Consider the following 17,858-nt stretch of genomic DNA (forward strand, 5'->3'; position numbering starts at 1 on the left):
ACGTGTTACAGCTTTAGGCTAATATGTATGTATGGTATGTGGTATTTTGGGGAACTTACTAAACTTTGTGCTTACGGTTCATGTTTAAATGTTTTTTAGGTACTTTTGGTTCAAAAGGAAGGGTCCGACATGATTGCATCGCATCCACCAGTGTAAAGCATTTTATGATTTTGGGACTGTATTCTGATGACTATTTTTCCACATTGTCATACTTTTGATGGTTTGAATTGAATGATTGATGGTTTTAGTTGACTTAAAAAAAAATTATTTGGTAATTTTTGTATGTTACAATAACATGTACCTTTAAAAGTATAAATGTCTTTTGATACCGTCAATAAGGCAACATTTGGTATGCACTAACTCAAGAGTTAACGAAATGAAATGTTATGACAAAATGAAAAAAAAAAATCTTGTTTGGTTGCCTTACGAAATGGAGCTGAGCATTTTATACTATTTAAATTTATATTTATTAATAAAAAAACAACATAATTGAATGATTTATTTTATTTTTTTTCGATTAACCAAACTTAGACAATAAAATATAATGATCAATTTCATTGTATCCCTTCAAATGAATTGCGTTATCATTTTCATTCATTAGTCATTCTATTCTGTAGTATAAACACCATAGGCAAATCCACTGTAGAGCTCAGAATGCCCTCACACACACACACACACACACATATATATATATATATATATATATATATATATATATATATATATATATATATATATTCAATAGTGTAATTTTTTTTTGGAAAATTTTGTTTTATGTTGCGATGATATTCCGGAAAAATGTATGCTACCCTAAGAAAAAGTTATTTTCTAAGTTGTAAATATAATTACAAACTAGCTCCATAAATGGTCAAAACTTATTAAACCCAAGTGGCCAAGTGCCAAGACAAAAAAGAGTTTAGTGAAACAAAAAATTAGCCCAAATATGACAAAATCCGTAGAAAGAAATCAACAAAGCAATCAACAGATATCCCCTGTGATTGACACCGTTAGTTGCCTTCCTTCCTTTTGTTTTACCATCGATTAGCTGCTGCCATGGGTTTATTCCGGCGAAATGTTTCGGTGGTGAGTGATCAATGATCGAAGTGCATAATGAAAAAAGTAAGTATATAAAAAAATGAATCCTATTATTTATTGTTTCATTGATTCAAATTTAGTTTTTAGCATTGTGTTGAAAAAAATAAACACACCCCACTAGTTCATGATTAAATCCATGACCTGAAAAATCAACTATAACAAATTTCCAAACACGTTTAAATGGGTCGGATTGACTGACGATATTTTTCTATAAATAATAAATACTATATTAAATGTAAACAAAACAAATAGAAATTCAGTTTTTCTTTTACAGTCTTATATTCAAATTATGTCATTACATATATGTGTATTTTTCAAATTAAAAAAAAGGAAATCTCTATTTGAATCTGGTTTAAAAAACATGATTTACGATCAACCTAGTTGCAAATCGAAACTGAATTGATAAGTTACCAACGAACCAACGTAAACCGGTTTTCGGTTTCACTCGTCGTATTTTTCCCAAATTTGGTTTTCACCGACGAACTTTTAAGGTTTTGACGGTGATTTATAATTCTGTTTAGTTTTTATAGAAAATAGTCATCTACGGATTTTGAGTTCCTGTTCTTAAGTTTTTATGTCTGTCTAACTCTGTCGTTCTCCGTCAATGGCAAAAACCCGCACCACCAGAAAAACCCTAGATTCTTACACCATCAAAGGCTCCAATAAATCCATCAAACGTACCTTCACCTATTCCTTCTCAATCTCATCTTCCATCTCTTTATCGATTTCTTCTAACGATCTGTTTTTTTTTTCCTATCATAATCAGCCGGCGATTGTGTGTTGATGCGCCCTTCCGATTCATCGAAGCTGTCGTATGTAGCAAAAGTGGAGAAGCTCGAATCGGACGCCAAAGGAAGCAACGTGAAAATTCACATACAGTGGTATTACCGACCGGAGGAATCGATCGGTGGCCGGAGACAGTTTCACGGCACTAAAGAGCTTTTCCTCTCCGATCACCATGATGTTCAGAGCGCCGATACAATCGAAGGCAAGTGTACTGTTCACACTTTCAAGAGCTATACAAAGCTTGACTCAGTTGGTAACGACGATTACTTTTGTCGTTTCGAGTATAATTCTTCCACCGGAGCTTTCAATCCCGATAGAGTCGCCGTGTATGTATAACCGTAACCTTTTTTGCTGCAATTCTCCTCACATTTCTTAATTAAAGTTCGTGAAAAGCTTGATTTTTACCCTTTTTCTTGTCACTATTGATCAATTCAATACATTCATCTGAATGTTAAGTGGTTCTTGTTAACATGGCAGATACTGTAAGTGTGAGATGCCTTACAATCCCGATGACTTGATGGTTCAATGCGATGGCTGCACCGATTGGTAGGTTTATTCTGTCATATCTTTCTGGGGATTTGTAATTAAGTTCAATTCAGTAATTGGGTGATCATTTGGCTTAAAAGTTACCATTTTTCCATGCGTAATCATGTTCTTGTTGGCCTACGAATTCGATAATAAATCCTTAGCAAAATAAAAACAATAAATTTCTACTGTTTTTGGTTCAGGTTTCATCCTGCTTGTATAGACATGACGCCAGAGGATGCTAAACAGATTGAGCATTTCTTTTGTCAGAATTGTTCATCTGAAGAACAAAAGCTGCTCCAAAATTCCCATGCTACCTCTAGACATACTGATGTGAAGGTAATATTCTTGGAAAATATGGCATTAATGTTTTATCAGTTTTCTTCCATTGAAATCTTAGTTTCAATGTTAATCCTTTCATGTTAGGTTTTGGGCATTATGTTGTTGAAGTTTTCTTATATATATGTTAAATGTTTATATGATTAATTTTTCAGGTGGGAACAAAGCGCAGAAGGAGGTGATTGAATATATAAAACAACAGTGAGGTTATGGGTTGATACGAGATGGTAAATGTGGTGTGATACAATAATCTGTATGTATATGTTTCTGAAAAAGAGTTTATGTAATTTAGGGTTTTAATTCCCACTTATTTTTATGTGGTATACGTTTCAAAAGCTGTGTTCTGATGATGTATCTAGTTTACCTCATAATATAAATCTAGACATGTATAAATCTCTTAACTATCTTTGATGGAGAATAAAGAAAGAGGTGAAGTGGTTTGCCTGCTTTTGAATAACTGAAAATGTGATTATATCGGGATTTGCTTATGCTGTGCATATGGTATTAGGCCCTAAACAAGTTTTACTCTGTTTGTTATTATGTATATGGATTGAGGTTGATGTTAATGAGCTAAAATTAAAACTTTTTGTTTCACCAAAAAAGGTGGAACCAGTAAAAACTCTTTTCATCCTTATCATCAAACTAAGAAAACTTATCTAGCTGTTTAATAAACGCAATATGATTTAGATTTGGCAAATCTAAATGGGTCTTTGTAACTCAAATAAAGAAATACACATGCTAGAAAACTTGCGACTTATAGCAAGAATGGCATTTTTCGTACTCATGTTTTCTGGTTCAAGCTTTCTTAATTTTTACTCTTACTGTCTTTCCCTATCTCGAACTCTTGCTTTTTGGATCAGGTATTATTCTTCTTGTCATTAGTGTCATCTCCATTTTGATTTATATATCATTCATGTTAGATAAGATAAGAAAGCTTTAAGTTAGTGAATTCATGATTTTAAAATGTTTAACAAACGTCACTTAGCAAATAAAGCATTTTGGAATTTTTCTTTAAAGAAAACGGCATTTGACATGTGAATTTTGGAATTTTTTGAGAAACTAGGAGTGCTTTTTTGAAAAAAAAAAAAAAAGTTTAAGCTTAAACCAAAAATTCCAAAATGTTATGTTTTCTACATAACTAACAAAAAATTATATCAAGGGCAAATTACAATTAGTTATTTAGACGTTTTATACAAAAACCAAAGAGAAAAAATATATTTTAAGAATTTAGTCCAAATAAAATGACATACCAATTGACCAATCTTATACTTTAATCTAGTCTAAATAAAAAAAATACAACCAGTCAAGCTCAAATCGAATTTGGCTTATAATAAGATCCGGTTAGAATACAATAATCTATAAGGAAACTTGGAAAACTCCCCCCTGCACACAAACACATATTTATAACTGAATAACTGAATATCACCAAGAACTCAATAACTCAACAATGGAGAAACAAGAAGAAGTGATTCTACTGGATTTCTGGGCAAGCATGTATGGGATGAGGGTCAGGATAGCACTTGCTGAAAAGGGTGTTTCATACGAACACAGAGAAGAAGATTTGAGGAACAAGAGCCAGCTTCTCTTGGAGATGAACCCGGTTCACAAGAAAATCCCGGTTCTCTTACACAAGGGCAAACCAATCTGTGAGTCTAGCATCATTGTTGAATATATCGATGAAATCTGGAAAGACAAATCTCCATTGTTTCCTTCTGATACTTACGGCAAAGCTCGTGCCAGGTTTTGGGCTGACTTTATTGACAAAAAGGTGACTCTTGACTCTTCTTGATTTTCTTTTGATTTATTTATTATTAATATTCTATACGTCGGAGTTAATTTACAGTTCAGGGGTATGTAGCTATGTATTCCCTCCATTTACGAAGAAAATGGTCTTTATTTGATTAACGGATCTTTTGTCTAACTTTGTGTATGTAAATGCAGGTATTCCAACCTGGGAGGACTTTGTTGTACACAGCAAAAGGTGAAGAACATGAGGCAGCAAGAAAAGATCTCATAGATTCCCTTAAACTGATTGAAGGAGAGCTTGGAGACAAGCCTTACTTCGGAGGTGAGAGCTTTGGCTACGTTGATGTGTGTTTGATTCCGTTTTATACACGGTTTCGAGCCTATGAAACATATGGGGAATTGAACATTGAAGGCGAGTGTCCAAAGTTGACTGCGTGGGCTAAAACTTGCATTCAGAACAAGGAAAGTGTGTCTAATGTTCTTCCTGAGTCGCTAAAGATGCTTGGATTAGTTCAACAGATGAGGAAGATACGTGGAGTCGATGAGTAGAACTTCCAATTGTATATATGTTGTTAAACTTTCGATCATGTATCGGTGTCTTTTACTTCTCTTTCTTGTGAAAATCTCTTTAATTTGATGTCGAGTTTTCTTGTTTTTACCGTCTTCCCTCTAGCCAATCTAACGAGAAGACAGAGGAGAGAGAAAACGAGGATAGTGAGGGCTTTTTGATTATTTTAATGTTTCTACCAAACTTTATTTTTAAATGGATCATTTTTTATAAAAATATAACGGTTAACAAAAATCATTTTTTACATCTATCAACCGATTACAAATACACATACAAACCTCCAAATTTTAATACATACAAATCTCAATACGTCTCTCAAAACCTCCGGTCATTTTATAAAAAATGTTGTCATCATCATCTCCCTCGTACTCAGGAACGTATTACAAGTAAAAAAAAAGTAGCTATTGTCGTACAAAATATGCTAGAACAAACAATTACCAGCCAGAAAGCGAAAAGTGATCGACGTAAACGAAGAAGATATATCCAAATAGAACGTGAAAAGGCCGACCAACGTTTCATGTGTAATTATTTTGGATGAGCATGCTCTCTCTCAAATATATTATTTCCTAACCTTTCGGTTTTTGTTAAAACCTTGTCATGTCCGGATGACCCTCAAAGATCAAGATTTACGGGAGCCAAGAACAAGCCGGGAAAGACAGTAGCACAAAACATATTTAATAGTGTGATGAGATTTTTTTTGGTGTGGTTTTTCCTAAAAGCACCATTAAAACACTTCGCATTAATAAACTAAGGAACGTTACCATTTAAAACATTTGTTGGTACGGTTTTCCTATACCCACAATAAAAAACATTAAAAAGGCATAATTTGATGTATTACTTCTAAACCGCTCTATTAAACTCAAATGGAAATCACATCAATAAAGCATGTGAGAACCTCACAATTTATTTATTCTATCCTCTAATTTATAAATTTTCATTCCAAATTTTCAGTTCCTTCCTAAGTTTTCGTTCTAATAAACCGCATCAATAAATAGTGGGAACTACATCAATAAAACATTTGTACTCTATATTGTTTGTGTCCCCCCTCCCCCTACAAACAACACAAATAAACCACTTTCTTTTCTTCTTCTGATTCACGTTTGGTGGCATCAGGTTGTTTAAAGTGGTATATCAGAAATATGTAGGTGATGGTGGTGTGTAGATTGCTCTTGGCAAAGGCAGGACTTTGTGACCGGTGTTCTCGGTGGTTAGTGGTGGAGAGGATAGGTGGTATAAGAGTGGTCCACGGTGGAGACATGGTTAACCGGAGGTGAAGCAGATAAATTTACAAAAATGATATATGGATAAATTTATATCAAATGCCTCATTTAAAAGAAACGTATCTATTTTATTTTACCTCATTCATAAGAGACTTGTTATTTATCTTTCCATGTTCCTATGTTTATTATAGGGTGTTATTTGGCAAAAAGAAACCTATCTATTTTATCGTGGGTTTGTAAATATTATGTAGCGTCATTTATGGTTATCTTGCTACAATTTAAAAAATATGATCGGACGATGATACAATTCAATTTTATTTAGTAAATTTACTGAGTAAAGTTAGTGAATAACAATACAATTTTTTTTTCCAAAATCGTAAATAAGTACAGCTAGAATATTGAAGCAGTGACTTTTGATGAAATCATCCCTGATGTCATTATCTCTTGCGCCTCACAAGTCACAAATCAAACTCAAAGCATCTTTCACTTATAATATAATAACAATTAATACTATATATTTGAATGACCTGATGAACGGCTGAATCCATGTATCCAACATTATATATCTACGCACTTCCATCCACACAAACACAAACCAATTAGTGAATAACTGAATATCACCAAAACCCAAGAACCCAACAATGGTGAAACAAGAAGAAGTGATTCTACTGGATTTCTGGGCAAGCATGTATGGAATGAGGGTCAGGATAGCCCTTGCTGAAAAAGGTGTTTCATATGAGTACAGAGAAGAGAATTTGAGGAACAAGAGTCAGCTTCTCGAGGAGATGAACCCAATTCACAAGAAAATTCCGGTCCTCATTCACAATGGCAAACCGATCTGCGAGTCCAGCATCATCGTTGAGTATATTGACGAAGAGTGGAAAGATACAGTTCCATTGTTTCCTTCTGATACCTACGGCAAAGCTCGTGCGAGGTTTTGGGTCGATTTTATTGACAAGAAGGTAACTCTCATCTTTTCTTCATTTTCTTTTGATATATTTACTTCGCGCAGTTTAAGTTGACGTTTGATTTTTCTTGATTCTTGCAAAAATTTCCATTTTGGTTGTCTCAATTCATTTGAAACTATTTGTGAAAAAGCAAGCGAAAAAAAAAAAGAAACTTTTGGATTGTAATTGTGGAATACTTTCTAATTCCACCATATATACGAACCTTTTGTCTGACTTTGTGTATGGAAATGCACGCAGGTATACCACAATGGGAGGATATTGTTGTACACAGCAAAAGCGGAAGAACATGAGGCATCCAGGAAAGAGTTCATGGATTCCCTTAAACTGATTGAAGGAGAGCTTGGAGACAAAACTTATTTTGGAGGTGAGAGTTTCGGCTACGTTGATGCGTCTTTGATCCCATTTTATGCATGGCTTCATGCGTATGAAACATATGGGGAATTGAACGTTGAACAAGACTGCCCAATATTGATTGGTTGGGCTAAAAGGTGCTTTCAGAACAAGGGGAGCGTGTCTAGTGTTCTTCCTGAGTCGCTAAAGGTCCTTGCCTTCGTTCAGCAGATGAGGAAGAGGCTTGGACTTGATGCGTAGAAGTTTGAGGTATCAAAGCCGATTTGTTGTTTTACTTTGGATGTACTCGATCAATGTTGTGTTTGACTTTTATAAATAAAGTTGTATTTTCGATTTTGAATTGGAAGGACTGATTGATGTATTTGTAAACAGAATATTGCCATGTTTGGAATTTGGAGTTTGGTTTTTGGCAGAATCCGAATTCGTAAAAGTTTTTAATTTTGTAAAAGGGTTTGAATTTTAAATATACTATTTGGTTGGACCTCTGCGAAACTATAAAAATGATTATTTTACCTTTTTATATTATTTTTTGTTGAATAAGTTTTAAAAAAATATAAACACCATACAAAATCAAAAATAGCATAAATCAAAATTTATCCTCAATAATTTATAATGATTTTTTTGAGATACATTTACAAATATAACATCATTTTTTTTATATCCTAAGGATTTCAATGTTAAAAAATAACATATTTGACATTGAATGTTGAGAAATAGATGACAACGAACTTGCAATCGAACTGTTGATGATCAATTTGTACTCATTCTTCATTATTAGATAAACACGATATCTCCTCAAATTTTTCTTTCAAACATTTCAACCTATAAATCCGAATTCAACAAGGAAACAAATAAACTCAGTGGAGAGTTATGTAATCATTAACGTAAATTGGATGGATGATCTTTACATAAGTAGGCTTGGGTTGAAATTCAAGTTTTTCCAAAAATCACTTTAAACACACACACAAACACAGATATATATATATATATATATATATATATATATATATATATATATATATATATATATATATATATATATATATATTGTGTGCCAGAATGCACAGATCTAGACCACCGGATGAAAAGAATCAACAGTCATGATCTGATGGTCTATGATATTACAATAGGGTAGCATGTATCATACAATCACAAAATTTTTAGCAGAAGGGTAATTTGGTCAATTAACCTATTTTAAAAAAGGAAATTTTCAGATTTTAAGGGATCATTAATTCCATTATTTTTAAAAATCTGAATTTTTTAAATTAATTATAATTAAAATTTTAATATTATTTTTAATAATAACCGATTTTATTCTGCCAGAATGACAAAAAGTCAACAATAAACTAGTAAATATATTTGCGGTTTTATTCTTGCAGAATATGGTTTCATTCAAGATACTTTTTATATTAAACATGCTTAAAGAATTATACAACATATTATCAAGAATAACATTTTCCAAGGAATACAAATTTTATTATTTTAGAATCACTATTTACATTCATCTGTAAAGAATAAGACTATAAACAATTATTACATTCATTCTAAAAAAATTATGACAAACAATGGTTTAAGGATTACATTTACTCTTAAAGATTAAAACTAAAAATGGTTAAAAAAGAAAAAAAAAACATCAAAATATAATAAAAACACTATTCCATTCCGAAAGAATATTATTGTTAAGAAACAATTTATAAATTCTGACGGAATACATTCTGTTAGAATGCACTATTGTTCTCCATGTTTCCTTCATTTTCCACATTAACGACAACTTCTTCAAAACCTAAATCCACAAAGAAAACATAATCAACTTTCAGATATTAAAATTTTTAGTGCATTAAATAGAATAAAACAATAAATTATGATAAATTCTAACAGAATGCATTTATATAAATAAATTTTTACAGAATACATTATAGAATGCACTTAAATCATAGTTTTTTCTTCTTTATGCATAAACATTCTAAAACATGTATAAATGTATTTTGTTGGAATTATTAGGAACACATGGCTTATGTAATATTTATATTCTAATAGAATGAACATGTGTTTGCATTCTGATATGAAAAAAAAACTCCAGCTTAACCCTTTTCATGCAAATTCTGACAGAATGTCAGCTTAATCCTTTTCATCAAAGACAAATTTAGAACAATCAACTATCAAAGAACAAATAGAAAATCAAGAACAATCTATCATTATTTAAGTTGGATTCTAAATTACAAAATCAACTTGAATGATGAATATTTAAAATTAAAGAAGAATGAGAGCACAATGGGCATACTAGTGAAATCAGAAATCAACAGGAAGGATAATCGGAAATAAAAGTATCGAAAATCAGTGAATAAATCAAATGGAAGATCCATGTGAAGAAACGTAAATCAGTAACATTCAGAGGAAGAATTGCAAGCAATCAAGATGTACAAGAATAGGAAATCAAATACTGCAGGGAAAAAATCGCAAAACCTTTCATGGGAACGAGAAAGATCGAGACCCGCAGAATCGCATCACCGTTGGTTCGATTACACACACAAGAATCGCATCATCGTTAGTGCAGATTGCATCTCCGCCCCTCATCTCTTCCAGAATCGCAAGTTAGATTAGTTTACCTCTTCTTGACAACATATGAAGATGATGACGTTGGTGATCGACGATGGTATTGGGCGGCAATGGTTGTCGGACTTGGTGAGGAGAAACAAAGAATACGACAATGTTGATGGTGATGAATGCCCGTCGTTTTTGTAGGGTTAACAAACAAATCACCCTAATTTAAAGGATATTAAATGTTTTAAATATTTACCATAATTAAGTGTGACAAAATTACTATTACACCCTTTTATTATTGAATTTTATTTTTCTTAATTTTGATTGGTTGTTAGAGGCACACAATACTTATTGAAAACATTTGAACCTAATTTTATATATACATATATATATATATATATATATATATATATATATATATATATATTACATACCAAATCCATCACCAACTTTTCAAAGTATGTTGCTAGAATCGATAATATGTTAAAATCTCCGATTTTTATAATTTATATAAACTACTTCCAATTCACACAAAGTTCATGCATAATTGCTAGATAATGATGTGCCATCACTTATGTATCAAACTCCATATAATATGAATCATTATCCCTAGCTCAAAGTTTGAAAAAAAATCCCTAAAATAACAACCGTTTATCATCTTCTATCTTAAGATTTAAAATACTATTCATATTTTCTAGAAACTTGATACTAGTAATAAAAGGTTTTATCAAAATTTATCATCTTCTATCTTAATATAAACAATTTGAGACATAAATCTAGAAACAAATACATGTATCATATGACGATCCAGATCTGACATGAAATGCAAAGAAAATCAAAACCAAATAATCGATATCTAGGGCAAAAAAAAATCGATGTATTTCTAAGAATCGGTTTTCAAGGGGAAAAAAGAACAATCGATCTATTTATAGAGAATCTATTTTTAGGAAGAAAAAAACTTACCTGCAACAAGAGGTCGTCATCACTTGCGGTGCTAGCTGAGGCGACACAACTTTTGGTGGTGATGTCAATTCCAGAGGGAGCAAACGATTGTAGATTGGAGAGGTGGGATAAGGGATGGGAGGGAGGAGAAGGAGCAATGTTGTTTGAGATCAGCGTCGAAAGTCGTTGTGGGAGTCGATTTTAGGGAGGTCGACGACGTGAGGAAGTGGGAGGAGGAGATCGATGCTTTAGATGGTCAGAGGTGGGAGGAGATGATCTGAAGGTGGGTGTGTTGTTTTGGAGGCGCGCGTATTAGCTTACGAGGGTAAAAGAGGGAAGGAAACATTATTTTTTATACAATTAGGGTCAAGGGAGTGGACTACGGTTTGGCCGCACTCCCTGCTACATAGGCATGGGAACACTGCCTCCCCCCCCCCCCCCTATGCGGTCTTGGGTGTGGTTTGACTGCACCTCTCCCAAAATCTGTTGCACTTCTCTCTCTCTCTCTCTCTCTCTCTCTCTCTCTCTCTCTTTCTTGTTATGTGTCTTTCACTATCTTCTCCTTTCTCTCACCTCTTTCTTTCTCTAACATGGTTCCCACACCCTAGGTGTGGTAAATAACCATACTTTGTGTGGTATAAATGGTGTGGCACCTATGTGACTCCTACGTGTCAGAAAAGGGAGTGTGGTTCTCGTGACACCACTCCCCCAGCCTTAGGGGTGGCAAATCGGGCCATCATGTCGTGTTTTTGTCTGACATGACACGACAATGTTTTATATAATACGAACACGACACGATACGATGTTGTGGTTTTTTAACTAACACGAAAACGAACGAGTTAAATAGCAACAAACACGACGCGCCACAACAAATATATTATAATATAACAATTAGTTTATTTAATTAATATTTAATCATGCATAACACAACAAACACGAAAAACACGACAAATAAATGTTAAATCGTGTCAACTTCGTTTTGAATTTTGAACACGAACACGACACGACAAGATATTGTGTTTTTTTTACTTGACAGGAACACAAATTCGAATTTAAGTTTCATCCAAATTTTGTTTCGTGTCTTGTATTTTTGTCGTGTCATCCATTGTTACCCTAGATACAAGTCTAAGTTTGAAAGTTTAAGAAGTTTTTACAAAATTAATAGACTTTTATCCTTATGCTACAAAACACTTTTAATTTGAAAAATTAAAAGTTTGCCTTTAAAAGGCTACCAAATAGGCCTAGTTTGCACAAAAATGTTTATGGGTTGCACCCCTTGCACTTATATTACTTGGAGTCGCCATTGATGCATAGAAACATTAAAAGGTAAATGTTGTGAAGAATAAAGATAATCAATTTTACGCCTTAACTTCCACACAAATTTTAAATATGCCTTTAAAAAAAAAAAAAAAAAAAAAAAAAAACCTTAACTGTTGTCATTTGTTGTGGTTGTTAATACATTTTAGAGTAATTCAAAGTTCAAAAGAATTATTCTCACAATTTTGTCCTTAAGTTTGGACTTTGTTGTGGTTTTGATCCTTAGCCAAATGAATAAAATATCATTTATATGATTTCTTTTATTAGTTATATAAATTAATTTTTTATTAGTTATTTAAATTAATTGGAAAAAGTAAAATTTCTACATGACCCTCTCGAAACCCTCACATATTTAAATTAAATTTGTTCGTTGGAAACACAAATCCACAACCATTCCCCATCATTCATCAATAAAAACATAAATCCACGCTATTCTTCGTCGACACATATTAACATAATTCACGTGTAATAGATAAAATTCATTTTTGAAAAATTAGAAAAAAGATGGAAAACAACAACTAAGATTGCAACAATCACGAGCATGTGGATCTAATGTAGCGGTGACGTACGCTTTCAAGATGTACTTTGTGGGTGTTTGGATAAATATATTTTTAGGTTATTAGTTTATTGTTTATTGTAGTGGGAATAAAGAGTTTTTTAAAAAGTGTTTGGATTACCTTATTGTGGTGAGAATAAACAATAAACAATAAACATTTTTAAATGTTTGGCAAACAAAACATTTTATATGAGTAAAATAACCAAAAATGGCTTCCTCTTATATGTTCATATATTTTTCTTATTAAAACAAAACATTTTTTTAAAAAAATAATAATAATAGTTTTCTTATTCATAAGAACTAAAAAAAACAATTATCATGCTACTACATATTTTTCTTATTAAAACAAAACATTTTTTTTAAATAATAATAACAACATATATTAGACCACAATGCTACTACATTAAACCATAAAATGAAAATACTAAAGAGTTTCAAAACAAATCATACGCCATTACGTGCACGAGTGTTTGACCTTGAGAAAATATGTCCTGCAATCATATCGCGTACTGCACTCATATACATATCCTCAGTTCTACGTTGTCTACTTGATACTTCGTTATGTGGCTCAATACCATCATTGGGTCCTTCATCATTGCACGGAATATAAGACTCTTCTTGCGCTATTTGAAATGTTGCATCACCACTACCGCTCATTTTAATGTAATTGTGAATCGCCATTAAAGCTAACACAATTTTAACTTGGGTCTTGAAGTCGAAATTTACATGCATATCTCTTAGTAACACCCATCGAGCCTTCCAGAGTCCAAAAGTTCGTTCAATTATATTGCGAAGTGATGAATGATAATAGTTAAATTTTTCTTTGAAGCCTTTTGGTTCCCGCGAGGCAGAAGTCTGTCCACGTCGAAAATCAGGAATATGATAACGGATGTTTGAACCTTTATAGGGAGCAAGATAACCTTTTGTATTAGGATATCCGACGTCTACAAGGTAATACTTACCTATAGAGGTACAAATAAAGCATATGATTGTTATTCATTTATACCGTTTGAAAATATAAAACTTCTATTAATAAGTAATGATACTAACCATCGGCTGGAAGTGGAAACTTAACTTCATGTCTCCTTCGCGCTTCATTGAAAATTCTCGTATCATGTGCAATCCCCTCCCATCCATCCCACGCAAAGGTAAAGCACATGTTGAAATCACATGCTGCCATAATATTTTGAGTAACGCAATTATTTTGCCCAATGAATTTGATTTGGTCATGTTGCGGAACAGATGCCTTCACGTGTGTTCCATCGATGACACCAATACAATCCTACAATTTCAAAAAATATAATAAGTTACCAATTATTTTTACAATTACAGAAATTCACCAAATAACATAACTTTGCAAATGAGTAACTACCTTAAAGTATGGATAATACCGAGGATTATTTAAAATATGTTCTGGTATAGTTTCGTTGTAGTTAGCATTTGGTTTGATGATGTCCTTACTTAGGTTAACCACAACATCCAAGACTTTATGAAAATGTCTATGGATTGTTTCTCCAGAATGATTAAAGAACTCTTGAACTAACCGATTTCCACATCCATGCGCTAAGTACAACAAGAAAATACCAAGGGACTCTTTAATAGATACACGACGTGATTTATTTAACCCATAATGTACAACAAGATCCCTACATAACATGTTGAAAACCGAGACTTCTAATTTGAAAAGTTCATAACATCGGCTCTCATGATCGTTAAGTATTTCATTGATAAGCATGCCTCTTGTGCGCGAAGATGAACGATGACGTCTACGCACGTTTTTCGATTTCTGAGTCAATAGTAACCCTTTGACAGCAAGCCCACATAAAAAAAGTGTTTGAATCTCTTCATTTTTTTCAATTTCATCACATAAGTCATCACTGTCATATGAGTTGTCACTTTCACTGTCAATGGCCATGAATATAACCTGTTAATAACGAAAAGGAAACAAGGGTAAGATTGAAATTTACCACATATTAGATAAAATCATGGCAACATCATTGAAAAGAAAACAAGAGCAAAATCAAGGGGCAAGGGCAAAATTGACCACAAAACAAACATGAAACGACATTGCATAAAACAAACACAAAACAACCGTTTAAATTTAACATAATAGTTGAAAAGGAAACAAAACATAATCATGTGGCAAGGGCAAAATTGACCAAAAAATTAGAGTATGTCTAACACATGACATAAAAGGATAAGTCTAACATATGACATAAAAGTAGAGTACGTCTTCAACTTCAACTACTTCTCTTTCTCTATAAGCCTCTTGAGAAACTCCATCTTTGTTTCATTACTCTTTGGAACCATAAAATTTTGACGAGATGGCTTTTTTAAAAAGACCTCTAACGGCTTTAAATATCTTATTGAGCCTTCTTCAAAACCCGGGAAAGTAGAGACATTTGCCATGCATTCTTCTGTTGTGGGTGACCGTGTGGTTTGTCTTGAGGGTTGAGTGCTCCTTGTTAACAGAACATCAAAAACAATGTCGAGTTTCTCTTCATATGACGAGTTTGCCATACTTTTTCCTTCATTTTTTCCTTCAAACTTTCTTTTCTTGTCAAGCCTGGGAGTTAATTTCTTTCCCCTCATATTCATACTAGAACTATCAATTGTGATAAAAGGATCAACATCATCAAATAAGCGGACTTCGTCAGTATCCTCTTTTCCATCCGTAATATCCACATACTGTACATCCTTCGGAGTGGTACTGTTGCTAAATTCGCAAGGTACCTTAGCCTTGTCTCCAACAACTACAGTATCCCGAAATAAAGCTTCATAATATGTATGATATACATCCAAATTCTTATCCTTACACTTAGCAAACTCTTTATCTTCCTATATGTACAAATTGAGAATGTCACGAAAAACACAATACAAATAATATATTGTTAGATAAAATTTTTAATTATTTCCTTTATTTTCTCATCCCACCATTCCTTTGATGCTGAGATTGTATTTCTCATGAGATCAATTGAAATTCTCGTTTCTAGTCTTGTTAAACGGTCGTAATATTTGAACTCTTTCCGCATAATGTCCCATTTGTTTTTCATTTGATTTCTATCCAATTCTTTACCTATTCGTTCCAAAAGCCTGTTACATATATTTTGGCACGTGGGCTGTTTGAAATAAGTACCCGGTCTATTCCTGTTTTTTAGCTCGGTTATACATTCCTCAAGAAATATCTTGAATGCATGAGGATCCCAATTAAACCTATTTGTAACTTTCACTTTGGGTGTATCAATATCCATATCATGAACATTGACAGTGTCCATTACCTATATTAAATCATGATAAGGAATGAAGAAACTTCTTAAATTTCAACCTAATTTTGAATCAATATAGGCAGCGGAATTTTTGAATACAAATAAGAATCACTACCATCAATAATAGCAAATAACAGCAACAATAATTGATGAAGAAAAGCAAGAATAATCATAGAGGCATGTTATGATCAACCATCACAGGTTAGTGGCAGTTTCTTAACAGGTAAGAGAAAAAAAAAACACAATATCACAGGTATGCAACAAATAAAAAGATCAATCAAGAATGAAGTAAGAAAGAACAATCAATGGTTCCTTGTCTGTGTTTGTATCACCGATTAAAAAAAACGCAAACATGTTGCAGGGAACGATAGCAGAAGAGAAAAAAAAAAAAAAAACAAAGCAGCATACCTGATTGTCGATGGCTTCCAGGGACGATGGCCAAGGGAGAAGGTGGAATATCGATCGACAACAACAATATTGGTGAAGCAAACGATCGATCTTGAAGGTTTTATGGGTTTTATGTATCCTTTTTTGAAGGGTAATTAGGTAATTTCCGAAATCATTAAAAATAAGCAATAAGCAATAAGCATTTCTCCCATTGCTTATTAAAATCAGCTTATTTTGCTTATTCCTACCACAATAAACTGATTTTTTAAGCATCCTATACAAACACTTAAATTAGCTTATTGTGGTAAGAATAAGCAATAAGCTAATAAGCAGTTATTTTTTCCCTATCCAAATACCCTCATAAATCCAACCAAGGTTATGGTCAAATAACTCTCAACCAATGAACGTCCTTGTAAATTATATTTATAATAGGTTTATTTTATTGCAATGTTAAAAAAAACATTTTTTTAAGGAATGTGATATTTTTATTTGTGTTTTTAATTTATCCACTTAAAATAAGCGTGTATTGAGTTTTATACCCCATCATCATTCTTCCTCTTTAATTAAATTAGGAGTATAAAAGTCAAACCATCTTTATTTAAAGGATAAATTAAAAACTAAAGTGGAATAATGACCTTCTGTTTCTAAATAGGTAAATATCATAAGACAAACAATGGATATATATATATATATATATATATATATATATATATATATATATATATATATATATATATATATATATATATATATATATATATATATATATATATATATATAGCGAGAGAGAGAGTTAGGTTCAAATGTTTTCACTATCTATTGTGTGCATGTATAATTGATTATGGACCAATCATTTTAGTTATTTTAAGAAAGTAATTAATGCATATTAAATGCTGAAGATGTAATTAATATCCATTATATCTTCAACATGTAAAATGCATTAATTACTTTTTTAAAATAACTAAAATGATTGGTTCAGAATCAATCATACATGCACACAATACATAGTGAAAACAAAATAACCTAACCATATATATATATATATATATATATATATATATATATATATATATATATATATATATATATATAGTTATTAAGCTTCTAATTACAAAATTTAATTTTTGGTTTTGTTATAGCATTGCTACATTTTACCAGGGATGATTGGTTTCGATCTTACCTTACATGGATTCCAAGTCACAAAATAAGAAATAAAAATAGCCACGTCACGTTTTAAGCCCTAGAAATATA

The 17,858-nt window shown here is 32.3% G+C and overlaps 5 protein-coding genes across 5 annotated transcripts; 3 read left to right on the forward strand and 2 right to left on the reverse strand.

Moving 5' to 3' along the window:
- Positions 1 to 1,512: 1,512 nt before the first annotated feature.
- Positions 1,513 to 3,149, forward strand: LOC145054177 (chromatin remodeling protein EBS-like). Its single transcript, XM_079002323.1, has 5 exons — positions 1,513 to 1,772; positions 1,862 to 2,207; positions 2,359 to 2,427; positions 2,610 to 2,745; positions 2,901 to 3,149. Exons 1-5 carry the CDS (start codon positions 1,700 to 1,702, stop codon positions 2,925 to 2,927), a joined length of 651 nt encoding a protein of 216 aa, XP_078858449.1. The 5' UTR covers positions 1,513 to 1,699; the 3' UTR covers positions 2,928 to 3,149.
- A 964-nt stretch (positions 3,150 to 4,113) lies between these two features.
- LOC145051600 (putative glutathione S-transferase) lies at positions 4,114 to 5,230 on the forward strand. Its single transcript, XM_078999494.1, has 2 exons — positions 4,114 to 4,513; positions 4,687 to 5,230. Exons 1-2 carry the CDS (start codon positions 4,193 to 4,195, stop codon positions 5,038 to 5,040), a joined length of 675 nt encoding a protein of 224 aa, XP_078855620.1. The 5' UTR covers positions 4,114 to 4,192; the 3' UTR covers positions 5,041 to 5,230.
- Positions 5,231 to 6,824: 1,594 nt separating this feature from the next.
- LOC145054178 (putative glutathione S-transferase) lies at positions 6,825 to 8,013 on the forward strand. Its single transcript, XM_079002324.1, has 2 exons — positions 6,825 to 7,241; positions 7,485 to 8,013. Exons 1-2 carry the CDS (start codon positions 6,921 to 6,923, stop codon positions 7,836 to 7,838), a joined length of 675 nt encoding a protein of 224 aa, XP_078858450.1. The 5' UTR covers positions 6,825 to 6,920; the 3' UTR covers positions 7,839 to 8,013.
- Positions 8,014 to 13,398: 5,385 nt separating this feature from the next.
- Positions 13,399 to 14,869, reverse strand: LOC145050442 (uncharacterized). The gene is made up of 3 exons (XM_078998690.1): positions 14,327 to 14,869; positions 14,005 to 14,236; positions 13,399 to 13,916 (listed from the first exon to the last, which is right to left on the reverse strand). Exons 1-3 carry the CDS (start codon positions 14,867 to 14,869, stop codon positions 13,399 to 13,401), a joined length of 1,293 nt encoding a protein of 430 aa, XP_078854816.1.
- A 329-nt stretch (positions 14,870 to 15,198) lies between these two features.
- LOC145050443 (uncharacterized) lies at positions 15,199 to 16,229 on the reverse strand. The gene is made up of 2 exons (XM_078998691.1): positions 15,903 to 16,229; positions 15,199 to 15,792 (listed from the first exon to the last, which is right to left on the reverse strand). Exons 1-2 carry the CDS (start codon positions 16,227 to 16,229, stop codon positions 15,199 to 15,201), a joined length of 921 nt encoding a protein of 306 aa, XP_078854817.1.
- Between the last annotated feature and the right edge of the window lie 1,629 nt (positions 16,230 to 17,858).

Source organism: Lactuca serriola, chromosome 5 (assembly GCF_051521515.1).
Source record: "Lactuca serriola cultivar US96UC23 chromosome 5, Lser_US96UC23_V15, whole genome shotgun sequence".
Taxonomy (NCBI): domain Eukaryota; kingdom Viridiplantae; phylum Streptophyta; class Magnoliopsida; order Asterales; family Asteraceae; genus Lactuca; species Lactuca serriola.